Source organism: Salmo trutta, chromosome 25, assembly GCF_901001165.1.
Source record: "Salmo trutta chromosome 25, fSalTru1.1, whole genome shotgun sequence".
NCBI lineage: Eukaryota > Metazoa > Chordata > Actinopteri > Salmoniformes > Salmonidae > Salmo > Salmo trutta.
Genome location: NC_042981.1, coordinates 48,795 through 64,847, shown reverse-complemented (window position 1 = coordinate 64,847; position 16,053 = coordinate 48,795). Strand labels below are relative to the sequence as shown.

Genomic DNA, 16,053 nt, shown 5'->3' with positions numbered 1-16,053 from the left:
CAGTACAGTTCTCTTGATTCTAGTGTTACAGCAATACAGTTGTCCTGGTTCTAGACTGTTACAGCAGTACAGTTGTCCTGGTTCTAGGCTGTTACAGCAGTACAGTTCTCTTGGTTCTAGTGTTGCAGTGGTACTGTTCTCTTGGTTCTAGGCTGTTACAGCAGTACAGTTCTATTGGTTCTAGTGTTACAGCAGTACAGCTGTCTTGGTTCTAGTTTTACAGCACTGCTGCTCTAGTGTTCCAGCAGTACTGTTCTGTTGGTTCTAGCGTGTTACTGAAGTATTTTCGTCTTTGTTCTAGTATTACAGCAGTACTGTTCTATTTGTTCTAGATTATTACAGCAGTTCTGTTCTCTTGGTTCTTGCTTGTTTCTGTTCTCTTGTTTCTAGCATCTTACAGCAGTACTGTTCTCATGGTTCTATCATGTTACAGTAGTACTTTTCTCTTGGTTCTATTGTGTTACAGTATAAATACTCCCTTGGTTCTAGCATCTTACAGCAGTACTGTTCTCTTCTTTCTAGCATTTTACAGCAGCACTGTTCTGTAGTGTTACAGCAGCACTGTCCTCTTGGTTCTAAAAAATAAACCGTTACTTTACTTTTGGTTATTTTGTGTTTCTGTTCTCTTGGTTCTCTTGGTTCAGTACTTTTGTCTTGGTTCTAGTGTTACAGCAGTACTGTTCTTTTAGTTCTAGCATGTTACAGCAGTAATGTTAACTTGGTTCTAGCATGTTACAGCAGTACTGTTATCTTGGTTCTAGCATGTTACAGCAGTACTGTTCTCTTGGTTCTAGCATGTTACAGCAGTACTGTTCTCTTGATTCTAGCTTGTTACAGCAGTTCTGTTGTCTTGGTTTTAGCATGTTACAGCAGTACTGCTATCTTGGTTATAGTTACCACAGTACTGTTCTCTTGGTTCTAGAGTGTTACTGCAGTAATGTACTGTATTTTGGTTATTGTGTTACAGCAGTACAGTTATTTTGGTTCTAGCATGTTACAGCAGTACTATTCTAGTGTATAAAAGCCATAGTGTTCTCTTGGTTCTAGGGTGTTACAGAAGTACTGTTGTCTTAGTTCTGGATTATTACAGCAGTACTGTTCTCATGGTTCTTACATGTTACAGCAGTACTATTCTAGTGTATAAAAGCAGTAGTGTTCTCTTGGTTCTAGGGTGTTACAGAAGTACTGTTGTCTTGGTTCTAGATTATTACAGCAGTACTGTTCTCTTGGTTCTAGCCTGTTACAGCAGTACTGTTCTTTTAGTTCTAGCATGTTACAGCAGTAATGTTCTCTTGGTTCTAGATCATTACAGCAGTAATGTTCTCTTGGTTCTAGAGTGTTACAGCAGTAATGTTCTCTTGGTTCTAGATCATTACAGAAGTAATGTTGTCTTGGTTCTAGAGTGTTACAGCAGTAATGTTCTCTATGTTCTAGAGTGTTACAGCAGTCATTTTTTTACTGTTCTCTTGGTTCTAGCCTGTTATAGCAATAGTGGTCTCTTGGTTCTAGAGTGTTACAGCAGCAATGTTCTCTTGGTTCTAGAGTGTGACAGCAGTAATGTTCTCTTGATCCTAGAGTGTTACAGCAGTAATGTTTTCTTGGTTCTAGAGTGTTACAGCAGTAATGTTTTTACTGTTCTCTTGGTTCTAGCCTGTTACAGCAGTAGTGTTCTCTTGGTTCTAGAGTGTTACAGCAGTATTGTTCAATTGGTACTAGTGTGTTCTAGCAGTAGTGTTCTCTTGGTTGTAGCCTGTTACAGCAGTACAGTTCTCTTGGTTCTAGAGTGTTCCAGCAGTAATGTTATCTTAGTTCAGCATGTTATAGCAGTAATGTTTTTACTTTTCTCTTGGTTCTAGCCTGTTACAGCAGTACTGATGTGGCCAACCTCTACCTGGCCAAGGGCAGCGCCAAGTCTCTTCATGACATGATCATCTACCAATCACAGACCATCTACCCTCTGTGGAACAACATGGTCCACGCTGTCAGGTGGCTAAACAACAATACAACAACAGACGCTGCATGAAGATGTACTCCCAACTGAATACTAGTTGTAGAGAAAATAGAAATGAAGAATTTCATGTTCATCTACCTCACATAAACCGTTACATTACGACAGTTTATCAGGGTTATGTTATAAAAGAAGAATTTCATGTTCATCTACCTCGCACAAACAGTTACATTGCATCAGTTAAGCAGGGTTATGTTTTCATATGCTTCTCAGCTGACGGACATTGTGTTTGATGTCTTACAGAGAGGGGAAAAACCAAAATGAAAAAACATTTGGCATCTCACCTGAAGACATCTTCCAAACCATCTACAGGTAGGTGGACTTTGTATCATCATTATCAAGGAAGTAGGGGAATTACACTGCTCAAAAAAATAAAGGGAACACTTAAACAACACAATGTAACTCCAAGTCAATCACACTTCTGTGAAATCAAACTGTCCACTTAGGAAGCAACACTGATTGACAATAAATTTCACATGCTGTTGTGCAAATGGAATAGACAACAGGTGGAAATTATAGGCAATTAGCAAGACACCCCCAATAAAGGAGTGGTTCTGCAGGTGGGGACCACAGACCACTTCTCAGTTCCTATGTTTCCTGGCTGATGTTTTGGTCACTTTTGAATGCTGGCGGTGCTTTCACTCTAGTGGTAGCATGAGACGGAGTCTACAACCCACACAAGTGGCTCAGGTAGTGCAGCTCATCCAGGATGGCACATCAATGCGAGCTGTGGCAAGAAGGTTTGCTGTGTCTGTCAGCGTAGTGTCCAGAGCATGGAGGCGCTACCAGGAGACAGGCCAGTACATCAGGAGACGTGGAGGAGGCCGTAGGAGGGCAACAACCCAGCAGCAGGACCGCTACCTCCGCCTTTATGCAAGGAGGAGCAGGAGGAGCACTGCCAGAACCCTGCAAAATGACCTCCAGCAGGCCACAAATGTGCATGTGTCTGCTCAAACGGTCAGAAACAGACTCCATGAGGGTGGTATGAGGGCCCTCATGGAGTCTTAAACAACACATCCTAGATCTAAATGAAAGAAATAATCTTATTAAATACTTTTTTCTTTACATAGTTGAATGTGCTGACAACAAAATCACACAAAAATAATCAATGGAAATCCAATTTATCAACCCATGGAGGTCAGGATTTGGAGTCACACTCAAAATTAAAGTGGAAAACCACACTACAGGCTGATCCAACTTTGATGTAATGTCCTTAAAACAAGCCTAAATGAGGCTCAGTAGTGTGTGTGGCCTCCACGTGCCTGTATGACCTCCCTACAATGCCTGGGCATGCTCCTGATGAGGTGGCAGATGGTCTCCTGAGGGATCTCTTCCCAGACCTGGACTAAAGCATCCGCCAACTCCTGGACAGTCTGTGGTGCAATGTGGCGTTGGTGGATGGAGTGAGACATGATGTCCCAGATGTGCTCAATTGGATTCAGGTCAGGGGAACGGGCGGGTCAGTCCATAGCATCAATGCCTTCCTCTTGCAGGAACTGCTGACACACTCCAGCCACATGAGGTCTAGCATTGTCTTGCATTAGGAGGAACCCAGGGCCAACCGCACCAGCATATGGTCTCACAAGGGGTCTGAGGATCTCATCTCAGTACCTAATGGCAGTCAGGCTACCTCTGGCGAGCACATGGAGGGCTGTGCGGCCCCACAAAGAAATGCCACCCCACACCATGACTGACCCACCGCCAAACCGGTCATGCTGGAGGATGTTGCAGGCAGCAGAACGTTCTCCACTGCGTCTCCAGACTCTGTCACGTCTGTCACGTGCTCAGTGTGAACCTGCTTTCATCTGTGAAGAGCACAGGGCGCCAGTGGCGAATTTGCCAATCTTGGTGTTCCCTGGCAAATGCCAAACGTCCTGCACGGTGTTGGGCTGTAAGCACAACCCCCACCTGTGGACGTCGGGCCCTCATACCACCCTCATGGAGTCTGTTTCTGACCGTTTGAGCAGACACATGCACATTTGTGGCCTGCTGGAGATCATTTTGCAGGGTTCTGGCAGTGCTCCTCCTGCTCCTCCTTGCACAAAGGCGGAGGTAGCGGTCCTGCTGCTGGGTTGTTGCCCTCCTACGGCCTCCTCCACGTCTCCTGATGCACTGGCCTGTCTCCTGGTAGCGCCTCCATGCTCTGGACACTACGCTGACAGACACAGCAAACCTTCTTGCCACAGCTCGCATTGATGTGCCATCCTGGATGAGCTGCACTACCTGAGCCACTTGTGTGGGTTGTACACTCTGTCTCATGCTACCATTAGAGTGAAAGCACTGCCAGCATTCAAAAGTGACCAAAACATCAGCCAGGAAGCATAGGAACTGAGACGTGGTCTGTGGTCCCCACCTGCAGAACCACTCCTTTATTGGGGGTGTCTTGCTAATTGCCTATAATTTCCACCTGTTGTCTATTCCATTTGCACAACAGCATGTGAAATTTATTGTCAATCAGTGTTGCTTCCTAAGCGGACAGTTTGATTTCACAGAAGTGTGATTGACTTGGAGTTACATTGTGTTGTTTAAGTGTTCCCTTTATTTTATTGAGCAGTGTATTATTTGTCACATACACGTGGTTAGCAGATGTTATTGCGAGTGTAGCGAAATGCTTGTGCTTCTAATTCCGACCATGCAGTAATATCTAACAAGTAATCTATCAATTTCACAACAACTATCTTATACAAACAAGTGTAAAAGAATGAATACGAATATGGACATACAAATATATGAATGAGCGATGGCCAAACGGCATAGACAAATGCAGTAGATGGTATAGAGTACAGTATATACATATGAGATGAGTAATGTAGGGTATGTAAACATTATATAAAGTGGCATTGTTTAAAGTGGCTAGTGATACATTTATTACATCCAATTTTTTCATTATTAAAGTGGCTAGAGATGAGTCAGTATGTTGGCAGCAGCCATTCAATGTTAGTGATGGCTGTTTAACCGTCTGATGGCCTTGAGATAGAAGCTGTTTAACAGTCTGATGGCCTTGAGATAGAAGCTGTTTTTCAGTCTCTCTGTCCCAGCTTTGATGCACCTGTACTGACCTCGCCTTCTGGATGATAGCGGGGTGAACAGGCAGTGGCTCGGGTGGTTGTTGTCCTTGATGATCTTTTTGGCCTTCCTGTGACATCGGGTGGTGTAGTTGCCCTGGAGGGCAGGTAGTTTGCCCCCGGTGATGCGTTGTGCAGACCTCACTACTCTCTGGAGAGCCTTACGGTTGTCGGCGGAGCAGTTGCCATACCAGGCGATGATACAGCCCAACAGGATGCTCTCAATTGTGCATCTGTAAAAGTTTGTGAGTGTTTTTGGTGACAAGCCAAATTTCTTCAGCCTCCTGAGGTTGAAGAGGCACTGCTGCGCCTTCTTCACCACCCTGTCTGTCTGGGTGGACCATTTCAGTTTGTCTGTGATGTGTACGCCGAGGAACTTAAAACTTTCCACCTTCTCCACTACTGTCCCGTCGATGTGGATAGGGGGCTGCTCCCTCTGCTGTTTCCTGAAGTCCACGATCATCTCCTTTGTTTTGTTGACATTGAGTGTGAGGTTATTTTCCTGACACCACACTCCGAGGGCCCTCACCTCCTCCCTGTAGGCCGTCTCGTCGTTGTTGGTAATCAGGCCTACCACTGTAGTGTCGTCTACAAACTTGATGATTGAGTTAGAGGCGTGCATGGCCACGCAGTCATGGGTGAACAGGGAGTACAGGAGAGGGCTGAGAACGCACCCTTGTGGGGCCCCAGTGTTGAGGATCAGTGGGGTGGAGATGTTATTTCCTACCCTCACCACCTGGGGGCGGTCCGTCAGGAAGTCCAGGACCCAGTTGCACAGGACGGGGTTGAGACCCAGGGTCTCGAACTTAATGACGAGTTTGGAGGGTACTATGTTGTTAAATGCTGAGCTGTAGTCGATGAACAGCATTATTACATAGGTATTCCTCTTGTCCAGATGGGTTAGGGCAGTGTGCAGCAAAATGGAGTCGTGGTCAGATTTTCCGAAAGGAGTGCGGGGGAGGGCTTTATATGAATCACGAAAGTCAGAATAACAATGATCCAGGGTTTTGCCAGCCCGGGTCACGCATTCGATATGCTGATAAAATTTAGGGAGCCTTGTTTTCAGATTAGCCTTGCTAAAATCCCCAGCTACAATAAATGCAGCCTCAGGATATGTGGTTTTCAGTTTATAGTGTCAAATTAAGTTCTTTCAGGGCCGTCGATGTGTCTGCTTGGGGGGATATAGACGACTGTGGTATGGTCGAAGAGAATTCTCTTGGTAGATAATGCGGTCGGCATTTGATTGTAAGGAATTCTAGGTCAGGTGAACAAAAGGACTTGAGTTCCTGTATGTTGTTATGATCACACCACGTTTCGTTAATCATAAGGCATACACCCCCGCCCTTCTTCTTACCAGAGAGATGCTTGTTTCTGTCGGCGCGATGCGTGAAGAAACCAGCTGACTGTACCGACTCTGATGACGTATCCCGAGTGAACCATGTTTCCTTGAAACAAAGAACATTACAATCTCCGATGTCTCTCTGGAAAGCAACCCTTGCTCGGATTTCGTCTACCTTGTTGTCAAGAGACTGGACATTGGCGAGTATTATGCTGGAGAGCGGTGAGCGATGTGCCCGTCTACGGAGCCCGACTAGATGACCGCTCCGTCAGCCCCTTCTGCGGCAACATTGTTTTGGGTCGCCAGCTGGGATCCAATCCATTGTCCTGGATGGTGGACCAAACAGAGGATCCGCTTCGGGAAAAGGATGGGTTAGAGTTAGGTTGGGTTAGGGTTAGTATGGGTTGGGATGGGTTAGGGTTAGGATGGGTTAGAGTTACTATGGGTTAGGGTTAGGATGGGTTAGGGTTAGGATGGGTTAGAGTTACTATTGGTTAGGGTTAGGTTGGGTTAGTATGGGTTAGGGTTAGTATGGGTTAGGGTTTGGATGGGTTAGGGTTACTATGGGTTAGGTTTTGGATGGGTTAGGGTTTGGATGGGTTAGGGTTAAGATGGGTTATGGTTAGGTTGGGTTAGGATGGGTTAGGGTTAGTATGGGTTAGAGTTAGTATGGGTTAGGGTTTGGATGGGTTAAGGTTAGGATGGGATAGGGTTTTGATGGGTTAAGGTTAGGATGGGTTAGGGTCAGGTTGGGTTAAATCAAATCAAAGTTTATTTGTCACGTGCGCCGAATACAACCAGTGTAGACCTTACAGTGAAATGCTTACTTACAGGCTCTAACCAATAGTGCAAAAAAAAGTGTGTGTGTGTGTGTGTGTGTGTGTGTGTGTGTGTGTGTGTGTGTGTGTAGGTAAGTAAAGAAATAAAACAACAGTAAAAATACATTTGAAAATAAGAGTAGCAAGGCTATATACAGACACCGGTTAGTCAGGCTGATTGAGGTAGTATGTACATGTCGATATGGTTAAATTGACTATGCATATATGATGAACAGAGAGTAGCAGTAGTGTAAAAAGGTGGGTTGGCGTATGGTGGGACACAATGCAGATAGTCCGGTTAGCCAATGTGCGGGAGCACTGGTTGGTCGGCCCAATTGAGGTAGTATGTACATGAATATATAGTTAAAGTGACTATGCATATAAGATAAACAGAGAGTAGCAGCAGCGTAAAAGAGGGGTTGGTGGGGCACACAATGCAAATAGTCCGGGAAACCATTTGGTTACCTGTTCAGGAGTCTTATGGCTTGGGGGTAAAAACTGTTGAGAAGCGTTTTTGTCCTAGACTTGGGACTCCGGCAACGCTTGCCATGCGGTAGTAGAGAGAACAGTCTATGACTGGGGTGGCTTGGGTCTTTGACAATTTTTAGGGCCTTCCTCTGACACCGCCTGGTGTATAGGTCCTGGATGGCAGGCAGCTTTGCCCCAGTGATGTACTGGGCCGTACGCACTACCCTCTGAAGTGCCTTGCGGTCGGAGGCCGAGCAATTGCCATACCAGGCAGTGATGCAACCGGTCAGGATGCTCTCGATGTTGCAGCTGTAGAACCTTTTGAGGATCTCAGGACACATGCCAAATCTTTTTAGTTTCCTGAGGGGGAATAGGCTTTGTCGTGCCCTCTTCACGACTGTCTTGGTGTGTTTGGACCGTTCTAGTTTGTTGTTGATGTGGACACCAAGGAATTTGAAGCTCTCAACCTGCTCCTCTACAGCCCCGTCGATGAGAATGGGGACGTGCTCGGTGCTCCTTTTCCTGTAGTCCACAATCATCTCCTTAGTCTTGGTTACGTTGAGGGATAGGTTATTCTGGCACCACCCGGCCAGGTCTCTGACCTCCTCCATATAGGCTGTCTAGTCGTTGTCGGTTATCAGGCCTACCACATTTGTGTCATCAGCAAACTTAATGATGGTGTCGGAGTCGTGCATGGCCATGCAGTCGTGGGTGAACAGGGAGTGCAGGAGGGGACTGAGCATGCACCCCTGGGGAGCTCCAGTGTTGAAGATCAGCATGGCAGATGTGTTGCTACCTACCCTCACCACCTGGGGGCGGCCCGTCAGGAATTCCAGGATCCAGTTGCAGAGGGAGGTGTTTAGTCCCAGGTTCCTTAGCTTAGTGATGAGCTTTGAGTGTACTATGGTGTTGAACGCTGAGCTGTAGTCAATAAATAGCATTCTCACATAGGTGTTCCTTTTGTCGAGGTGGGAAAGGGCAGTGTGGAGTGAAATAGACTGCATCATCTGTGGATCTGTTTGGGCGGTATGCAAATTGGAGTGGGTCTAGGGTTTCCAGGATAATGGTGTTGATGTGAGCCATTACCAGCCTTTCAAAGCACTTCATGGCTACAGATGTGAGTGCTACGGGTCTGTAGTCATTTAGGCAGGTTGCCTTTGTGTTCTTGGGCACAGGGACTATGGTGGTCTGCTTGAAGCATGTTGGTATTACAGACTCAATCAGACACATGTTGAAAATGTCAGTGAAGACACGTGCCAGTTGGTCAGCACATGCCCGGAGCACACGTCCTGGTAATCCGTCTGGCCCCGCAGCCTTGTGTATGTTGACCTGTTTAAAGGTCTTACTCACATCGGCTACAGAGAGCGTGATCACACAGTCGTCCAGAACAGCTGATGCTCTCATGCATTCCTCAGTGTTGCTTGCCTCGAAGTGATTTAGCTCGTCTGGTAGGCTCATGTCACTGGGCAGCTCACGGCTGTGCTTCCCTTTGTAGTCTGTAATAGTTTGCAAGCCCTGCCACATCCGACGAGCGTCGGAGCCGGTGTAGTATGATTCAATCTTCGCCCTGTATTGACGCTTTGCCTGTTTGATGGTTCGTCGCAGGGCATAGCGGGATTTCTTGTAGAATTCCGGGTTAGAGTTCCGCACCTTGAAAGCGGCAGCTCTACCCTTTAGCTCAGTGCGAATGTTGCCTGTAATCCATGGCTTCTGGTTGGGGTATGTACGTACAGTCACTATGGGGACGACGTCCTCAATGCACTTATTGATAAAGCCAGTGACTGATGTGGTGTTTTCCTCAATGTCATCGGAAGAATCCCGGAACATGTTCCAGTCTGTGATAGCAAAACAGTCCTGTAGTTTAGCATCTGCTTCATCTGACCATTTTTTTATAGACCGAGTCACTGGTGCTTCCTGCTTTAATTTTTGCTTGTAAGCAGGAATCAGGGGATAGAGTTGTGGTCAGATTTACCAAATGGAGGGCGAGGGAGAGCTTTGTACGCGTCTCTGTGTGTCGAGTACAGGGGATCTAGAATTTTTTTCCCTCTGGTTGCACATTTAACATGTTGGTAGAGATTTGGTAGAACTGATTCAAGTTTCCCTGCATTAAAGTCTCCGGCCTCTAGGAGCACCACCTCTTGGTGAGCGGTTTCCTGTTTGCTTATTTCCTTATACAGCTGACTGAGTGCGGTCTTAGTGCCAGCATCTGTTTGTGGTGGTAAATAAACAGCCACAAAAGTATAGCTGAGAACTCTCTTGGCAAGTAGTGTGGCCTGCAATTTATCACAATATACTTTACTTCAGGCGAGCAAAATCTAGAGACTTCCTTAGATTTCGTGCACCAGCTGTTGTTTCCAAATTTGCACAGACCGCCCCCCCTCGTCTTACCGGAGTGTGCTGTTCTATCCTGCCGGTGCAGCGTATATCCCACTAGCTGAATATCCATGTCATCATTCAGCCACGATTCCGTAAAACATAGGATATTACAGTATTTGATGTCCCGTTGGTAGGATATTCGTGATCGTACCTCGTCTAGTTTATTGTCCAATGATTGCCCTCGTTACGTTGATGGTAACGGCAGCTTTCCTAGTTGCCTTCTGCGAGTCCGGACGAGGTATCCGGCTCTTCGTCCTCTGCGTCGCTTCCTTTTGCAAATAATTGGGATGTCTGCCCTGTGGGGTGTTTGGAGAATATCGTGTGAGTCCTGCTTGTTGTTGTTGTTGTTGAAAAATCTTTGTCTAATCCGAGGTAAGTGATCGCTGTCCAGATATCCAGAAGCTCTTTTCTGCCGTAAGATACGGTTGCAGAAACATTATGTTCAAAATAATTTACAAATATTGCGAAAAAAACACATAATAGCACAATTGGTTAGGAGACCGTAAAACGGCGGCCATCTCTTCCGGCGCCATCTTGAGTTAGTATGGGTTAGGATGGGTTAGGGTTAGGTTGGGTTAGGGTTAGTATGGGTTAGGATGGGTTAGAGTTAGTTTGGGTTAGAGTTAGTATGGGTTAGGATGGGTTAGAGTTAGGTTGGGTTAGGGTTAGGTTGGGTTGGGATGGGTTAAGGTTAGGTTTGGTTAGGGTTAGGTTGGGTTAGAGTTAGTATGGGTTAGGATGGGTTAGGGTTAGGTTGGGTTAAGGTTAGTATGGGTTGGGATGGGTTAAGGTTAGGATGGTTTAGAGTTAGGTTGGGTTAGGGTTAGTATGGGTTGGGATGGGTTAAGGTTAGGATGGGTTAGGATGGGTTAGAGTTAGGTTGGGTTAGGGTTAGTATGGGTTAGGATGGGTTAGAGTTAGGTTGGGTTAGGGTTAGTATGGGTTAGGATGGGTTAGAGTTAGGTTGGGTTAGGGTTAGTATGGGTTAGGATGGGTTAGAGTTAGGTTGGGTTAGGGTTAGTATGGGTTGGGATGGGTTAGGGTTAGGTTGGGTTAGGGTTAGGTTGGGTTAGGGTTAGGATGGGTTAGGGTTAGGTTGGGTTGGGATGGGTTAAGGTGAGGTTGGGTTAGAGTTAGTATGGGTTAGGGTTAGGTTGGGTTAGCGTTAGTATGGGTTAGGATGGGTTAGGGTTAGGTTGGGTTAGGGTTAGTATGGGTTAGGATGGGTTAAGGTTAGGATGTGTTAGGGTTAGGTTGGGTTAGAGTTAGGATGTGTTAGAGTTAGGTTGGGTTAGAGTTAGGATGGGTTAGGGTTAGGTTGGGTTAGAGTTAGGATGGGTTAGGGTTAGGTTGGGTTAGAGTTAGGATGGGTTAGAATTAGGTTGGGTTAGAGTTAGGATGGGTTAGGGTTAGGTTGGGTTAGAGTTAGGATGTGTTAGGGTTAGGTTGGGTTAGCGTTAGTATGGGTTAGGATGGGTTAGGGTTAGGTTGGGTTAGGGTTAGTATGGGTTGGGATGGGTTAAGGTTAGGATGTGTTAGGGTTAGCACGGGAGGCCAAGACATTCATCTCCTTTTTGTGCTTTAAATCAGATAAAGCTCCATTGAACATTTTGCCTTGAGGGCTTTAGGGTTGGGGTAAGGGTAAGGGTTAACAATTTGCCTTGAGGGGTTTAGGGTTGGGGTAAGGGTTAACATTTTGCCTTGAGGGGTTTGGGGTTAGGGTTAGGGTTAACAATTTGCCTTGCGGGGTTTGGGGTTGGGCTTAGGGTTAGGGTTAACAATTTGCCTTGAGGGGTTTGGGGTTAGGGTTAACATTTTGCCTTGAGGGGTTTGGTGGTTAGGGTTAACAATTTGGCTCGAAGGGTTTAGTGTTTATATCTGAGGGTTCTGTGCTCTGAAAGTCTCCCTCACTGCCAGTTCATTCTGTGTTACAGATAGAAGGAGCATCAATATTTATTCACTGACCTAAACATTAGCACATAATACAATAGAATGTTATAAATTCAGTTTTCCCCCTCAATAAATAATTGAATAGTTTGCATTCATTATAATTACATTTGGAAACATGTACTATATATTGCAACAGGTTCTAGTGAGGATAGTATCATTGTAAAACCATGCGAGTATAGACAGTATCTATATAGATCTATAGTAGAGGACCATTATGGTTCCAGACAGGGCCTCAGTCAGAGACAGTATCTATATAGATCTATAGTAGAGGACCATTATGGTTCCAGACATACACAATGGAAGATGTAGCTGTAGTCCCACTGGTCCTCCTGGGGGTTTAACTACAATGTTAGCTGTAGTCCAGAACACTGGTCCTCCTGGTGGTTTAACTACAATGTTAGCTGTAGGCTAGAACACTGGTCCTCCTGGGGGTTTAACTACAATGTTAGCTGTAGGCCAGAACACTGGTCCTCTTGGTGGTTTAACTACAATGTTAGCTGTAGTCCCACTGGTCCTCCTGGGGGTTTAACTACAATGTTAGCTGTAGTCCAGAACACTGGTCCTCCTGGTGGTTTAACTACAATGTTAGCTGTAGTCCCACTGGTCCTCCTGGTGGTTTAACTACAATGTTAGCTGTAGGCTAGAACACTGGTCCTCCTGGGGGTTTAAATACAATGTTAGCTGTAGGCTAGAACACTGGTCCTCCTGGTGGTTTAACTACAATGTTAGCTGTAGGCTAGAACACTGGTCCTCCTGGTGGTTTAACTACAATGTTAGCTGTAGTCCCACTGGTCCTCCTGGTGATTTAACTACAATGTTAGCTGTAGGCTAGAACACTGGTCCTCCTGGGGGTTTAACTACAATGTTAGCTGTAGGCTAGAACACTGGTCCTCCTGGGGGTTTAACTACAATGTTAGCTGTAGGCTAGAACACTGGTCCTCCTGGGGGTTTAACTACAATGTTAGCTGTAGTCCCACTGGTCCTCCTGTTGGTTTAACTACAATGTTAGCTGTAGGCCCACTGGTCCTCCTGGTGGTTTAACTACAATGTTAGCTGTAGGCTAGAACACTGGTCCTCCTGGGGGTTTAACTACAATGTTAGCTGTAGTCCCACTGGTCCTCCTGGTGGTTTAACTACAATGTTAGCTGTAGTCCAGAACACTGGTCCTCCTGGTGGTTTAACTACAATGTTAGCTGTAGTCCAGGACACTGGTCCTCCTGTTGGTTTAACTACAATGTTAGCTGTAGTCCCACTGGTCCTCCTGGGGGTTTAACTACAATGTTAGCTGTAGGCCCACTGGTCCTCCTGGTGGTTTAAACATTCAGGAGCCTTACTGCTGCTGGGACAAAGGATCGTTTGGCCCTATTTCTTTTGTCCCCCGGTACCCTGTAACGTCACCCTGAGGGGAGCAGCTCAAACCCCTGGTAAAGAGGATATTCTTGCAGTCCATCAGTACCTTGTGGGGGTTTGTGAAGGCAGCTGTCTGCTGTTTCAGGTCAGAGGAGGAGATGCTGAAGTTTATGGGTCTGATGAACTCAACATGGATCCTGGATGGACACGATATCGTCACAGCCTTCAACCTCTCCTGCTTTAAGGCCATGGTGGACCTTGGAGGTAGGTGGCCCTAAACCAAACCCTGAACCTAACCCTGACCCTAACCCTAACCCTGACCCTAACCCTGACCCTAACCCAAACCCTGACCCTAACCCTGACCCTAAACCAAACCCTGAACCTAACCCTGACCCTAACCCTGACCCTGACCCTAACCCTGACCCTAACCCTAACCCAAACCCTGACCCTAACCCTGACCCTGACCCTAACCCTAAACCAAACCCTGACCCTAACCCTGACCCTAACCCTAACCCTGACCCTGACCCTGACCCTAACCCTAACCCTGACCCTAAACCAAACCCTGAACCTAACCCTGACCCTAACCCTAATCCTGAACTTTACCCTGACCCTCGGTGGTAGGTCAATTGATTATTTTCCATTTATAAGCAAGGTTATTATAATCTATATGAAGCCTTCTGCAGCAGCACTCACAACAAAACATAATGATAGTAATATTTTTTGCCTGTTAGTTGTCATGGTGATATTCAGTTGTCATACTGATATTGCGTTGTGGTGGGGATATTGTGTGGTGGTGATAATGTGTGGTGGTGATAATGTGTGGTGGTGATAATGTGTGGTGGTGATATTGTGTGGTGGTGATATTGTGTGGTGGTGATAATGTGTGGTGGTGATAATGTGTGGTGGTGGTGATATTGTGTGGTGGTGATATTGTGTGGTGGTGATAATGTGTGGTGGTGATAATGTGTGGTGGTGATAATGTGTGGTGGTGATATTGTGTGGTGGTGATATTGTGTGGTGGTGATAATGTGTGGTGGTGATATTGTGTGGTGGTGATATTGTGTGGTGGTGATATTGTGTGGTGGTGATAATGTGTGGTGGTGATAATGTGTGGTGGTGATAATGTGTGGTGGTGATATTGTGTGGTGGTGATAATGTGTGGTGGTGATAATGTGTGGTGGTGGTGATATTGTGTGGTGGTGATATTGTGTGGTGGTGATAATGTGTGGTGGTGATAATGTGTGGTGGTGATAATGTGTGGTGATATTGTGTGGTGGTGATAATGTGTGGTGGTGATATTGTGTGGTGGTGATATTGTGTGGTGGTGATAATGTGTGGTGGTGATAATGTGTGGTGGTGATATTGTGTGGTGGTGATATTGTGTGGTGGTGATAATGTGTGGTGGTGATAATGTGTGGTGGTGATAATGTGTGGTGGTGGTGTTGGCCTTTTGCAGGTTGTTCGGGTGCTCTGGCCAGGGAGCTGTCCAAGGCCTACCCCTCCTCCTCCGTCACGGTGCTGGACCTTCCTACAGTCATCCAGACAGCCAGACAGCACTTCTCTGAACAGGACGACACCATCGTGTTTCAGGAGGGTGAGCATCGTTAACCATCAGAACCTCAACACCTCAACCATCTAAACTTTACACCTCAGATGATCAGTCTGTATAAAGGAATGTTGTTTTGTAGGAGACTTCTTTGACGGAGACATCCCTCCAGCTGATCTGTACATCTTGGCCAGAATCCTCCATGACTGGAAGGAAGAGAAATGTGTTCAGCTGCTGAAGAAGATCCATGCACGTTGCCAACCAGGTGAGTGTTTCATAATGTCAACCAGGTGAGTGTTTTATGTTGCCAACCAGGTGAGTGTTTTATGTTGCCAACCAGGTGAGTGTTCCATAATGTCAACCAGGTGAGTGTTCCATAATGTCAACCAGGTGAGTGTTCCATGTTGTCAACCAGGTGAGTGATTTATGTTGCCAACCAGGTGAGTGTTCCATAATGTCAACCAGGTGAGTGTTCCATAATGTCAACCAGGTGAGTGTTTCATGTTGTCAACCAGGTGAGTGTTCCATAATGTCAACCAGGTGAGTGTTCCATAATGTCAACCAGGTGAGTGTTCCATAATGTCAACCAGGTGAGTGTTCCATAATGTCAACCAGGTGAGTGTTCCATGTTGTCAACCAGGTGAGTGTTCCATGTTGTCAACCAGGTGAGTGTTCCATGTTGTCAACCAGGTGAGTGTTCTATGTTGTCAACCAGGTGAGTGTTCCATGTTGTCAACCAGGTGAGTGTTCCATAATGTCAACCAGGTGAGTGTTCCATAATGTCAACCAGGTGAGTGTTCCATGTTGTCAACCAGGTGAGTGTTCCATAATGTCAACCAGGTGAGTGTTCCATGTTGTCAACCAGGTAAGTGTTCCATAATGTCAACCAGGTGAGTGTTCCATAATGTCAACCAGGTGAGTGTTCCATGTTGTCAACCAGGTGAGTGTTCCATGTTGTCAACCAGGTGAGTGTTCCATAATGTCAACCAGGTGAGTGTTCCATGTTGTCAACCAGGTGAGTGTTCCATGTTGTCAACCAGGTGAGTGTTCCATGTTGTCAACCAGGTGAGTGTTCCATAATGTCAACCAGGTAAGTGTTCCATAATGTCAACCAGGTGAGTTCCATGTTCAAA

At 46.1% G+C, this 16,053-nt stretch overlaps 1 protein-coding gene across 2 annotated transcripts in view; it reads left to right on the top strand.

Moving 5' to 3' along the window:
• The window catches only part of asmt2 (acetylserotonin O-methyltransferase 2), a 58,993-nt gene that overhangs the window by 36,536 nt on the left and 6,404 nt on the right, over positions 1-16,053 (top strand). For both annotated transcript variants that reach the window (XM_029712579.1, XM_029712580.1), the window contains 5 exons: positions 1,857-1,986; positions 2,252-2,320; positions 13,520-13,638; positions 14,831-14,968; positions 15,063-15,185. In XM_029712579.1, the coding sequence (XP_029568439.1) occupies positions 1,857-1,986; positions 2,252-2,320; positions 13,520-13,638; positions 14,831-14,968; positions 15,063-15,185 (579 nt within the window). The remainder of the gene's footprint in view (positions 1-1,856; positions 1,987-2,251; positions 2,321-13,519; positions 13,639-14,830; positions 14,969-15,062; positions 15,186-16,053) is intronic.